A 13,479-nucleotide genomic window follows, 5' to 3' on the forward strand; every position below is an offset into this window, starting at 1 on the left:
AAATGAGTAAATGGAGCGTGCCCCTTTAAGCAGCTCACATTGAGAACTGTGATGTCTTTCCCCCAGGACTCAGGCTGTAGCTGCTTGGAATTCAGGGCCACAACTGGAATTAAGTTCAGGAATTGATTTTTATTGGCTGGGTGGCTGTGCTACCTGAGGCAGCTTGAATGTCTGTGAGATGAGAACAAGGGGAGAATCATTCTTCAGAACAAATTAGATTTCTTTCTTTCTTACTATTTTTTTTTTTTTTTTTTTACATTTCCATCACTCACATGGACAGAGTGTGGCAGCTAAAAAATGGAATCAGAGAGCCAGAGATTTGGCCCTGAGCTCCGCTTCATCTACCCAATGCTTTTTATTGTCACACTCCTATACATCGGTGCCTTCCTTGCAAAAGACATTTTGGAACTGTTTCTCTGCTCAAACAGGGAGAAGATCCAGTTTATCCGGACGGAGGGTGCCTCGGGACTAGTGCGTCTGTCCGGTGATGCAGACCTCGTCATGCTGCTAAGGTGGGTGAAGTGTCTTAAACAGAACTTAGGGGAAAGCATCACAGGAAGCCGCTGCAATGCTCAGCACTGCTCACTGTGTTCTGGTTTATTGATCTCAGAAACCCTTTCTCTGTGCCACACGTAGTTGAGCTGTGGCACGAGATGCAAATGATTAATGTACTGCCTGTGCACAGAGCCTCCAGATGCAGAACCAGTCATCGCTGAGTGGGGCTTCCTTCACTCCTATAACGGGGAGCAGCTAGGTAAAAGCCCGGAACAATGGAAGGGAAAAGGTCTTCCTTGCAACCAGCTCCCAGATACATTTACTAGCATCTTGCTTTGCAAAACAACCGCCCAGAACATTTTGGTACTTGTGGCCCTTTTAAGAAAGGACTACAAGGAAGTATTGGATTGTGAGGCTTAAAAGCAAGATTAGGGCAAATGTCTCCAAAATGAAAGCCTAGGACATGAATCCTCTGCCCTGCAGTGCCCTCAGGAGAAGGCATTGTAGAAGTATTCAGTTCAGTCGCCGTTCACATGTATTCTGGTCATACCTCACTACTGCTGTTATGTTCAGGTTGTGCTTCGTACGCACACTAATGATATTTTTGTTCTTTTAGAGCATTTCTATCTGAAATACTTTACAAACAAATATAACAATTGTGATTAGTGAATCCTGCGTTCATGGTGACGTGCATTCCCGCAGGCAGGAGAATGCATACATTACCAGCAGCGGTTAACAGATGCATGGTACAGGCTGTGGTGATGCATGTTGGGGGTAGCCAGTCCACAATGCCGAAAGGGGCAGTGAGTTCTGAGTGTTCTCCACCTTCCTCTCCCTCTTCCCATAGATCCTCCACTCCCCACCCCCTACCACAGCCTCTAAACCCTGTGCCTACTTTACTTCCAAAAAAAGACATCCCCCTGCCTCCCTGCATGAAATCTCCCCCTGGACTCGTACTGCTTATCTCCTTCTGATCAGCCATCACACCCTCCTCACTCTTTCCCTTCACCCTATTACTGGAATGCCTTTTATGATTCACTTATGGCAGCCACACTACTCTATATTTCTAATGTCATCTTTTGCTCGTTTGAATTCTGACCTGAAGAAGAGAGCATTAGCTCTTGAAAGCTAGTCAAGAAATGTATTACATTAGTCCAATAAAAAGGTATCAATATATATATATTTTTTTTGTTTTTATTTATTTATATTGTATTCATATACACCAAGGCAGCCTTAGATCTTTAGTCACTCCTGCCCTGCTGGTGCCAAAATACAAAATGGTGCTCCCTATTGGCTCTCCCATGTATACTCTAATGGAGAGGTGAGAGAGGGGAGATATGATAGAAACATTTAAATACCTGAAAGATATTAATAATATACAAGGAGTGAAATCTATTTCAAGGGACATGATGTTCTAGGACAGGGGGTCATGATATAAGGTTACTTGATGGTAGACGGAGGGAGAAGCATCACAAAAAAATATTCTCTCACAGAAAGAGTGGTGAAAGCATGGAACGCTACCCCAGGATGAGTGAATTTAAGAGGGCATGGGATAGGCACATAGGTTCCTTGGTTGTTAAAAGCACAACCTAGTGACATGTATTTAAATGCTCATATTGGGGTTGCCAGAATGCTTAACATGAAATGTTAGAAGTCCTGCTGGTAACACAGGCCTCCCCTTCAGCAGGTTGTCTAGACTGCGAAGGTAGAATCGACTAGCAGCTGGGTTTGTCTGGCAAGCTCAGGGCCAGCAGAAGCACTAGGTGAACTAGGCCTGGGCCTAGGGTACCAACCATTAGGGGGCGTGAGCCATGTGGGGCCGCGAGCGGTGGCGCCGCGGCAGCAAATAGGAGTGGAGATTGCCGAATCTCCACTCTGCCCCACATGGCTCGCGCCCTCTAATGGGGGTGGTGACGCGACCAGGGGGATGTAGCACTCCTCTTTGCTGCTGTGGCACCGCCACTCACAGCCCCCATGTGGCTGTTGCCCCCTAACGGGGGTAATAGTGCAACTCGGTGGTGGGGGGGTGGGCAACTTGGTCGGGGCGGCGAGATGAGGGGTAGGCGGGCGCAAGGCAGAAGGTGCCTAGGGCACCTTCTGCCTTGCGCCCGCCCTGGGCAGGCTGCAGGTTTTGTAACAACTAGAAGTCTTAGTGGTACTCGTGTAACCAGGTCTATCTGGCAGGCTATGTAAGGGTGTTGGGAGACTCATCAGCAATGGTAGTTATTTAGATCATAGAGTAAATATACTTCCCATAGACTCTTGTTTGTTATGTATGTTTGTCTCCATGGAGCTCCTGGAACAAGAACTGTCTCCATAAGAAGCCCTATGAGATGAGACTGAAGGAACTTAATACATATTCCCTGAAAGAGAGGTAGGGCAGGGGGATATGATACAGACATTTAAATACCTGAAAGGTATTAATGCACATGAATCCAAACGTTTTCAATGGAAAAGAAGCTGTAGAACTAGAGGTCACAATATGGAACTCCAAGAGGGTGAATTCAGGAACAATGTCAGGAGGTATTTTTCTCATGGAGAAGGTGGTGGATGCCTGGATTGCCCTTTCGGAAGAGGCAATGATGACAAGTACAATGTAGACATCAAGAAAGCAAGGGATAAACACAGAGGATCCCTGGTGGCAAGAGAATGGTAATGAGGGAATTGTATAGCCTTCATTGAGCGAAGGTTGCAGTCCAGGGCAGCAGTGATATGTCTGCTCTGTGCTTGCTGGGTGGCTTGGGAAAACCTTCACAGAGTGGCAATGGCAACTCTAAAGGGGACCCAATGGGATTCGGGATTTGGTTCCACATGGGAATTGGGCAGACTGGATGGGCCTTTTGGTCTTTATCTGCCTGTAGTAACTTAAGCTGCAGTGGTTTAGGAAACAGCCAGGAAAACAAAGGAGACAGGCTCTGGCTTTTTCCTTACATGCACTTTTATTTCGGTGAAAGCAAAATAGACAGATGCAGCACACCTTTTGTTCAAACATCGATTGGAAACATGTCCTCTCATAGGAAGGCTTCCTCTCTGCTCTCCGGGACCTCTCCCTTCCTCTGGGCTCTCGTCTCTTATCCCTTGTCTGCAGCGATCCACCCTAGCCCAGAATCCCTTGCTGGGTTGGGACTGAGGGAGTTTCTTATATACTCCTTCACATTGCCATCATTTACTATGTTACTATCTATATGGAGCTGCAGATATCTAGTAGTGCTGTATAAATGATAAAATAGTAGTAGTAGTAGAAATAGAACTGTGATAATAGAATCAAACCAGCAGCTGGATTTGTCTGGTAGGCTGCAAGTTCTGTAATAACTAAATGTCCGAGCAGAAAACCAGCAGGCTATGCAGGAGACCTAGGAGACTGGATGTTTGGGTAATGCCATGCTAGTATTGCTGGCTATTTAGATTATTACAGAGTCTTGTGGTTAGGAATGGGAAAGGCGGGTACTGGAGAGAACTAAATGGGGATCTTGTGTGCTTTTCTATCCAAGATGTTGAAGTACAAAGGAAGAAGACAAAAACTGTCTTGGAGAAACCTTGTGAATGATCATACTCTGTGGTTGGCAGCTTGGATGTATCCTTAGCAGTGCAAATGGAATAACTGGGCAGACTGGACGGTCCAGATGGTGTTTCATCATTTATTATGTTACATGGACTAGGTGGGGGAGAGATGGGATTCCTAACCAGAATAGGGGGTTTCTGCTTGGGGGTGGTTGGGGGATGTGCTGGAGGGAGAAATACCTTGAGGGTGACTGTGGGAAAGAAAGTTTTACTCTTAGGGGAAGGAGGGTCCACTGGGGAGGAGATTATTACTGCTTGATGGAGGAGGTAGGGCCTGACAACATCGCAGCCTAATGGTGCCTGCAGATGCTCCCAGAGAAAGTTAAGTACTCCTTTTGAGAACTGGTTAACCTTTTGAGGCTTAGCATGGATTGTAACATTTATCAATATCCTTGTTAAGCATTTTTAATATTATTGAGCTGTTTTGCATGCACTTCTGTGCGACACAGCTCATTAATTTTTGTCACATATTCTACCAGATTTTAAGTTATTGTTAATGCTCACATGACCTTTTTTTAACATACGTTAAGTGACAAATTTTAATTGCATTGACAAGTTAACACTGCTTAGTAAATAGGCCATTATAATTGGGCCATTAGAGGGAATAGATCTTGGTAGAATTTGAATGTGGGAGCCTTAGGTCTATATGCCATACAGTGGCTATAGAAAGTCTACACATCCTTCCAAAATGTTCACCTTTTGTTGATGAGAGGAAAATGCATTAAAACACTGTTTGTTACCTGTATCCACACATCCTATCCCACAACTGCCAAGTGAACAGTATATTCCAGAATACCTTCGAAAAAGCAGAAGAAATAAAAACATGGAATAGCTTGGTTAAATAAGTCTCCACACCTCTTGTACTTCTGTAGCAATCATAAATACTTAAAGCTCTGATGTAATTAATCGCCTTCAAAAGCACAAACCAAGGGAATTGAACCCATTTGGGTTAAATTGTACTGATTCACATGAAACCAGGTTAAATTCAGACGTTTCTGTTGGTTTGCTATGCTGGGTAGAGCAGTTCAAAGCAAAGACTCGACCATGAGCACCAAAGAACTGTCCAAAGAATTCTGGGACAAAGCCGTGGAAAGATACAGAGTAGAAAAGATTTGCAAAGTCCTTGAATATTCCTCAGAGCATGCTCAAGATGATTATTAAGAAGTGGAAGGTGTATGACACTAAAAATCCTGCCTAGATCAAGCTGACTCTCCAAACCGGATGACTGAAGAAGAAGGAGACTGATAGGGAAGCATCCAAGAGGCAAATGGAAACTTTGAAAGAGCTGGAGGCTTCCATGGTCAAATTGTACAAATGACGATATCCCAAGCATTCCACAAATCCGGCCTGTATGGAAGGGTGGCAAGAAGGAAGCTATTATTCAGGAAAGCCCACCTTGAATCCTGTTTGAAGTATTGAAAAGTAACACTCAGGGGATACTGTAGCCATGAGGTAAAATGTTTTGTAGTCTGACAAAACTAAAATAGAGCTTTCTGGCCTGAATGTGAGTGTTCTCTTTGACAGAAATCCAACACAGCACATCCTCTAGAGAACACGATCCCTACTAACGTAGTAACATAATGAATGATGGCAGATAAAGACCAACATAGTCCATACAATCTGCCCAGCAAGGTTGTTTGTTTTTTTTTCTTTTTTAAGGGTAGTAGCAACTGCCGCTCCATGCAGGTCACCCCAAGCAGAAATGTAAACTTTAGAAGCATGGTGATGGCGGAATCATGTTATAGGGATGTTTCTGATTGGTTGGGACTGGGACACTTGTCAGGATGGAAAGGACCATGAATGGAGTAAAGTACAGACAAATTCTCAAGGAAAACCTGTTGCTCTCTGCAAGAAAGCTGAAACCAAGACAGGTTTACTGTTTAGCATGGCAACAACCAGAAGCACACAGCCAAAGTTAGAATGGAGTGGCTAAGGAAGAAAAAGGTAAATGCCCTGGAATGGCCCAGTCAGAGCCTCGATTGCTGCCCAGCATTGCCCCCTAGGAACTGGAGGAACTTGATCAATTTGGTAAAGAAGAATGGTCTAATATTGACAAATCTGGGCGTGGAAAGTTGGTGGAGACCGAGCCCAGCAGACTCCCAGCTATAATTACTTTGAAAGGTGCTTCCACCAAGCATTGACTCAGAGAGGTGGAGACTTATCCAATTGGATTGCAGTTTTGCTTTTTGAATATGTATATGCTTTGACACCCTTTCCCCTCCCAAAAAAGAAAATATATTTTTTGCCCTGAAATGAGTATGGCATGTTAATAAATGGGGGGAAAAACTCATTTAAATGCATGCAAGTCTGATGCACTGAAGCAACAAAATGTGAAAAATGTTCAAGGGGGTTTAGACTTTCACTGTAAATATCTTCGAGAGCAAACCTGTCCTTCCAGTTTCTATTTAGATTATGCCAAAGTCAGCGTGCAAGAAGCATAAGTGCAAATAAAGAAGTCAGGTGAAACAGATTCCCTGTGCACTCAGACCATAAAAACAGAAACATTTTTCTTTCACATGAAATGTCTAACTATCAGGCATCTGAATTTCGGCTTTTGATTCCTAATTTTGGAGTCTGGGGGTTGAGGTGGAGCAGTAAGTTTCCGTGTCAGATCCACTTCCTCTTTGTTGATGAGAAACTGAAAGAGGAAAATGCTGGTTTTCTTAGTTCCCCTTCATGGTTTATCCCAGTGACAATAGCAGCCTGCAGAGCCTTGATGCTTACATTCAGCAGAGGCAGCTGCGTGACAGTGATGGTGAGGGGGACTATACACGCTCCCAGTGGTCTGGGTCCCCTTCACGTTTGTCTCAGGTCCCACCCTTAGCAGCAGAAGTCATCATCATCATTGTTTATTTAGGACACGCTTTTCCAGCCAGGGAGTTCAAAATGTGTTACAATACAGCACAGTAACTATGGAGTAGGAAGCATGATGATTATAAACAACATATGGGATAGTACTCTACAGTGGTTTAGCAGTGTAGCCAAGTAACTCCAAAGGCTGTGTATTCAGGCCATGTCTAGGTAGTGCAAACTAAAGCAGGTTGTTTAAATAGTTCAGTGCAATCTGAGAAGAGGCAGTGCATGAGATAAAGCTGCATATTCTGAGTGTCCAAGGTATTCAGATTTATTCCATGAGTATTCATTGTGGATATCCTGAAAACTCGCCCGGCTGAGGGGATTCCCAGGACGAGTTTGGGAAACCCTATCTTAGTGTAATCCTGTGACATGTAACTGATTAAGGAAGTCAGTCTTTGAAAAGTGGTTTCCATAACAGAAGGATACATTCCTTACTTTTACTATATAGTTCATTTTGCCATGTGTTGATTCCAGTGTGGTATAAGTCCTGTAACATTTATTTGAGCATATACGCTTTATTCAGATTTCAACCAGGATTGTAAATTTACAATCGTAAATAGTTCCATGTCAAATCCTGTTGCACTGCTGTCAGTTATTATCCTCTGGCTTCCTATAATAAGAACATCTTGAGGATCATTACTCTGTAGAAGGCAATTTGGTTAGTATTCAGCTGGTTTGTTAAGCTACATTCGGGACTTAGCTGGAGAAACCCACGGGTTTCAAATTTCCCACCACTCTGACCGCCTCCAATTGATCTGACCAACTGCTTTGTTGGATAAAGTTGGCCAGATAATTGAAGGCCTTCTGGGGTGGAGTTAAATTAGCTGGCTAACTTATCTGGCTAAATCCAATATTCAGAGTTAGCGGGATATCTTATCCGGCTAAGTCTGGTCATTCGGAGAGCAGTCATAAAGTTAGCCGGATACTTTTATCCAGCTAACCAGGGCTTTATCTGGCAATATTCAGCAAGGCGCCTAATTGGCAGCACGCCGCTGAATATCCCTGACAGTTTCTCCAGTTGACTTTAGCTGGATTAAGTTCCGCTCATCATGCTGCTGAATACTGACCTCTTTATGTCCATGAGAAGGAAATACACTGGGGCTTGGAGAAGATGTGATCTTAAGTGGGAATCCACAGCGTTCCAAGAAAAATAAAGTTTCAGCAAAACTATTGCAGTAGCTTACTAGGAGAATACTGAGATTTTTGCAGTCGCCCATAATAATTCAGTCTTAATATAACCACCATATATTGCCTTCAGACATCCATTGCTAGAAAGTGTAAAAGATGCCTATGGTTCTATTAATGCGTCCTCTCTTTTCTTTTTCTTTTTTTTTCCCCTTCTGTGCCTCTGCCAGTTTGTTTGAAGAAGAGATAATGTCATACGTGCCGCCGCATGCCTTACTTCATCCCAGCTATTGTCAGTCGCCTCGAGGGTCACCCGTGTCCTCTCCTCAGAACTCTCCAGGTATAGTGCTGCCAAGTCAATTACAGCTCACAGACGGTTCCTCCAGTTGGAGCAAAGAACGTTTTGGAAGGCTCCAGTTATTTGCAATTAGGCTTCCTTTACCTTTTTATTGGTGTCTTACATTCAATAAGTTAAAGCCCAAACCTTATTGTTCTCTGCAATTGAGCAAAATTATCCCCTCAGTTGCTGTGGGTAGACTGTGTCATTCCTACTCTGGCTAAGGGCGTGGTAGACGCCAGTCTTTCTGCAGCGGTTATGCTGGGGGGGTCATGGAGTGTAACCTCGTATGCAGTTCCAGCCCTGGGAGGAAATTAACCAAAAAAGAAAAACCGTAGCGCTGCATTTCTTTTTCTTGCTTGCAGTGAAGTCAGCTTTCTGTTCTAATGCAGATGGGCTTTAAATGCTGTGAAAATAAAACTGTCAACATTTGAAGAGCTTCTTCCTCTTTCACACATTTTTCTGCTTACGCACTGTTTTTGACCATTGGAACTGTGGCCAGATGCTGGATTTCAGTGGGTCCGTCCCTGAAATCCATGGGAAGGATACCTGATTTTCTTTTAGAGGGGAATACTGCTGTGACAACCACTTTATTGCTGGGAGAAGTGGCACCGTGGACAATCTCTTGTCTTTAGAAATCTTCCCAATTTGCAGTAACCCCCTCTAATATGTTCGTACCATGAGATCCTTCTATTAAACTGTGGAGATAGACAAATTCCAGACTTTTCCAACGATGCAGGCCTTTTTGGAGGACACAAAAAGCAAAAGCAGTCGACTTTGTGACAGAATTTATGGTGGTCAGACATTTTGTGGAGATAGGGCCAGTCCTCCTATTAGATGAGCTAGACCAGTGATGGCGAACCTTTTAGGATTGGTGTGTCAAAAATTCGGAAAATGCTAACTTGACTCTGCTGGTGTGTCACCCCCCCCCCCCCCACACACACACACACACACAGCCTTGAACAATACTGACGCAATTCTTTACATATTCATTTATTTACAAAAAAGTACAGTCCCATCATGTCTGGTGCTATGTATTATATAAAAAAAAAAGTCAAATAATTACAAACCTGAAAAATGAGTAAAAGAAACTAATAACGAAACAGTTTCAGACAGCACATTAATTAAGCAGGATGAAAACAGCAGTTATGCAAACATACACACACACGCTCCCTTGCACCCCCTGACGTATACACACATGCTCCCTTGTACTCACTAACACACATATTCTCCCGCACCTGCTGACATACCCACACACACGCACGTGCTTCCTCGCGCCCACTGACAAATACACAAACATGCAAACATGCTCCCTTGCACACTCCCACTCTCTCTCCTCTTACGCAGCCTCTGAATATATTAAACAAAAATGCACTTACATTGGTGGTCAGAAGGGATCAAGGCAGGGCTACCAGCTGGTGTGGGACGAAGTGGGCAGAAAGGCCTGATGCAGGATGGGTGGGAGAGAATTATTTTTGCCACGGCCCCAACAAAAGGGGGACCATCCACAGAAATCAGCGAGGACCCTTCAGCTGTGGTGAGGTAGCAGCGGGAGGTTTGCTGTTGGCTTCCGCAGCAGAGAGAGAGTCAGGGCCGGTATGCGGGAAGGCCGCGGGAGTGTTTCCTACCACTGTGGTGGTGAGGGGAGGACGGAGAAGTCCCACAGCTATCAGTGATGCTGCGGGGAAAAGAAAAAAAACCAAAAATGCAGACATGCTAGCAGCACTGGTGAGGGGAGGCAGACTGAAGAGAAGCAGAAGCCTATGAAGCTGCAGGAAAAGCAAGAGAAATGAGCAGAGAGCCTCGAGGGAGGCTCCTGCTCTACCGCTGCTGTTGCAGGGCCTAGTATTGATTGCAACGGCTTACAGGGGGTTATTGGGTGTTGGAGGCCGCTGACATGTCACCTTTGACACGCTTGTCATAGGTTCGCCATCACTGAACTAGATGCTCACCTAAAGCTCCAAAATTTTGGGGGTGACAAAACTCAAGGAAACCTCTAGGTGCTGCCTACCCACTTTAAGGCAAGGCACTGCAAAAGAGAAGGGGATGGATTCTGGGTATATGCAGGGCCTAAAGGCAGAGAGGAAGCTGGGAGAGTGGAGGCACTGGAAAGAGAGGGTACTGGGTGGGTAGAGAGAGAGAATTCTGAGCAGGTAGGGGTGCAGAGAGGAAGGATGCTGGGACTGCACAAACGGGTTACAGAGTTTGGAGCGATGCTGGTGTGCCGAGTAGGTAGTGAAGGGGAGAAGGAGGAGGTCGCTGGGAGGGTGGAGACATGCTGGACATGGGGATAGAGAAGAAGGTATGCTGGGCACTGTGGACAGGTGCAGGGCTTGACAGAGAGTGAGAGGTGGATGATGCTGAATGGCGTGAGGGTGGGGGAGAGATGCTGTGCCAGAGCTGGCAGTAATAGGCAGGTGTGTAAGGGGAGGACACAACATTGTAAGCTTGCCTAGGGCACCTAATGCCCTTTCACTGGCCCTGTGTGGAGTGGATGTGTTTAAATCTTGTAAGGTGTGCTGATGACTGCGTATTGGAAGGTGGACTCTTGCTTTCAGAAGTGAGCACTGGAGGGTCAGGCTCAGACATAACTTCTCTTTCAAACCATTTTCAGGTTCCCCTGTAATTTCTAGTGTTAAGGAGTCTGACATGATTTCCGAATGCTGTCAGCAGGAGCTAATCAGTACTTGGCATCAGTTCTCATTTTGCCGTGATAAAGTAGACTCGTGAACATCCTGCAGATTAAGCAGGCATCACATTACAAAGTTGAACTAAAGGAGGTTGGGCTAGAGCAAAGTCACTCATCATCTGTTCGCCAATAGTTTTTGTGACCCTCAAAATATTGCCAATCCCAGCATACTGTACAGATAACTGGAGACCTGAACGTGTGAAGTGCAGTTTTCAGTTGCTCGTAGTAAAAGCAGGTACATGAAAGGAATTATAAGGTTTGATCTGGCAAAGCAAAATGAGTGCCAATATAGCCCTGCATAGAGACACAGAAAGTGAATTTTTCTTCTTTCTGAAAATGACTATATTTAGGGGAAGGGGATGGGATGAGATAAATGGGATATTACTCCAGTCATATGGCTGCAGTAAGTAATGCCCCAACCTCATTATTCGTGCTGAAAAAGATACTTTTTATCACAGGAAGTGTTTGAAACCATATCTCATTTATATCATAAATGTCAGCTCTTTTTACCACAAAAAGGAAATGCTCGTGTCACAATAATAAAAAAGATTGCTAGGAAAAATATTTTGCCATATATTCAAGATCTATGTTTATACATCAAGAGTCATAAAATGTGTCGGTGGGATTGCTTGAATGAACATGTTTTCTTCTGCTTGAGTGTGCATACTTCCTTTTGTGTCAGAAGCAACACATAATTGTTAGTGTTTAAATGTTTAAAAAAAGAATATGAGATAAGAATCAAATTGAAATGTATTACTGGGTATTTTTTGTATTGATGTCTGTAGTATCCAGTGCCATCTTATTTTTGCTGCATTGATGTTTAAATGTTTGTAATGTCAACAGCTCTCAAAGAGGTTTCCCACCACCCTGCAAAATAACCTAGATGTGATAGCAAGGGTTTCTTTTGTATCTTCCCCTTTCTGTCGCCTCCCTATACTATAACTGTTCCTCGTGTACCATGATCCCCTGGGGTCTTAGACTGGAGGGAAGCCGTTTCCCAGGCCGCAGTTTTCAGTGTTCTCCTGTGTCAGCAGTGGAGGCCCCTGCAGAACACGGCCATCGAAACCCTCTATCACGTCCTCCCCACTCCTCCAGGATCCCCCACTTCACGTGCCTGAACGTGCTGGTTCTAAAATTACGAGGCACCCCCAGACTTGATTCTCACCTGGAGCAGTGCACAGCATTGCTGCCGAGCCATGGATCCAGCCTCAAGCATTAGGATTTTAGGTACCTAAAAATGGACCATGGATTAGAACTAAATGCAAAAAGCATCGACGGGGGGAAGAGGCAGATGAAGCATTCATCTTGAAATCTGGCACACCGTATACCAGTAGTGGGTCTGTTAGTTGCAAAAGTCATTGTCCTATAATTGGGAGGGTGGCCCAGTTTGATTGCATCACACACAGCCTGACCTGCTATCATCACTATGAATAGGGAAATCTCTTTATTATAGGTTCTTCATTGAGATGTAGGAGCTAACCTGTGCTGCCTAAGTTCCCCAGGGAAGTAGAGTTGTCATTTCTGTAACTTGTATCTCATAAAGTCTGCGGCTCAACCACATGGTCCTGCACTAGAACAGTTTACTTGGAGTTTCTCAGAAGACGGTAAGTGTGCGGACACAGAGGTGCTCTGAGGAGTGTAAAGGCAAAAAAAGCTGCAGTGAATTAAATTGTCTGGCGCCATTTAAAGTGATTAGAAAGAAAATTCAGTTTGGTTATATTTTGGCAAGGGCTTTCTACTAGTCTGTACTTGGGGACTGGCCTTTGCAAAGATCCTTTACCCCAAAACTATTAAAGTGCTTACACAGAAAAAATGGCTGAATTAGCAGTAATGCCATCGGAAAGGTTACAAATCATTACACATAGAATTCATTCAATGTCCCTAAACATTCTGCCATCCAATTTCCACATCTAGCTGTCACAATCAATGTTAAGGCAGAGAAAAGGTTTATTGTTAAAAAGTTCTGGCAGTGGCAGCTTGTGTAGAGGTGTGGGTGGTGCAATCGTGCCACCAGAAATAAATTAAGAGACAAGCGGTGCGAAAAGGTGACATCGAAAAAAGATGGCAGGAGATGGTGAAGGGCGTCCAGGATGGGAATGGTGGAGAGGGATGAATGTGAGATCCCCATCAGGATCCCTATGAAGGAGTAAGGCCTAGTAGATCAGGACGAATAGCAGAGGAATGTATCACCTTTGCCACAACACCCCCCACTTGGGGGCCGCTGTATTGGTTTATTCCTGCTTTCCTAAAAGCAAATCCCCCCCCCCCCCCTACAGTGTCTGTGTGGATTTTCTAGTTTGGATTTTGAAAGAGAAAGGCGCTTATCCTTTCGGCTCTCTTGAATTTTCAGAGGAAAGGCCCAAAGCCTCGGCTGAGGAGGCTTAGAAAGTAAGAGATGAATTTCCAACTCATACCT

At 44.4% G+C, this 13,479-nt stretch overlaps 1 protein-coding gene across 3 annotated transcripts in view; it reads left to right on the forward strand.

Moving 5' to 3' along the window:
- The window catches only part of HECW2 (HECT, C2 and WW domain containing E3 ubiquitin protein ligase 2), a 646,010-nt gene that overhangs the window by 583,171 nt on the left and 49,360 nt on the right, over positions 1–13,479 (forward strand). For all 3 annotated transcript variants that reach the window (XM_029606070.1, XM_029606068.1, XM_029606069.1), the window contains exons 18-19: positions 429–512; positions 8,268–8,377. In XM_029606070.1, the coding sequence (XP_029461930.1) occupies positions 429–512; positions 8,268–8,377 (194 nt within the window). The remainder of the gene's footprint in view (positions 1–428; positions 513–8,267; positions 8,378–13,479) is intronic.

Source organism: Rhinatrema bivittatum, chromosome 6 (assembly GCF_901001135.1).
Source record: "Rhinatrema bivittatum chromosome 6, aRhiBiv1.1, whole genome shotgun sequence".
Classification (NCBI taxonomy): domain Eukaryota; kingdom Metazoa; phylum Chordata; class Amphibia; order Gymnophiona; family Rhinatrematidae; genus Rhinatrema; species Rhinatrema bivittatum.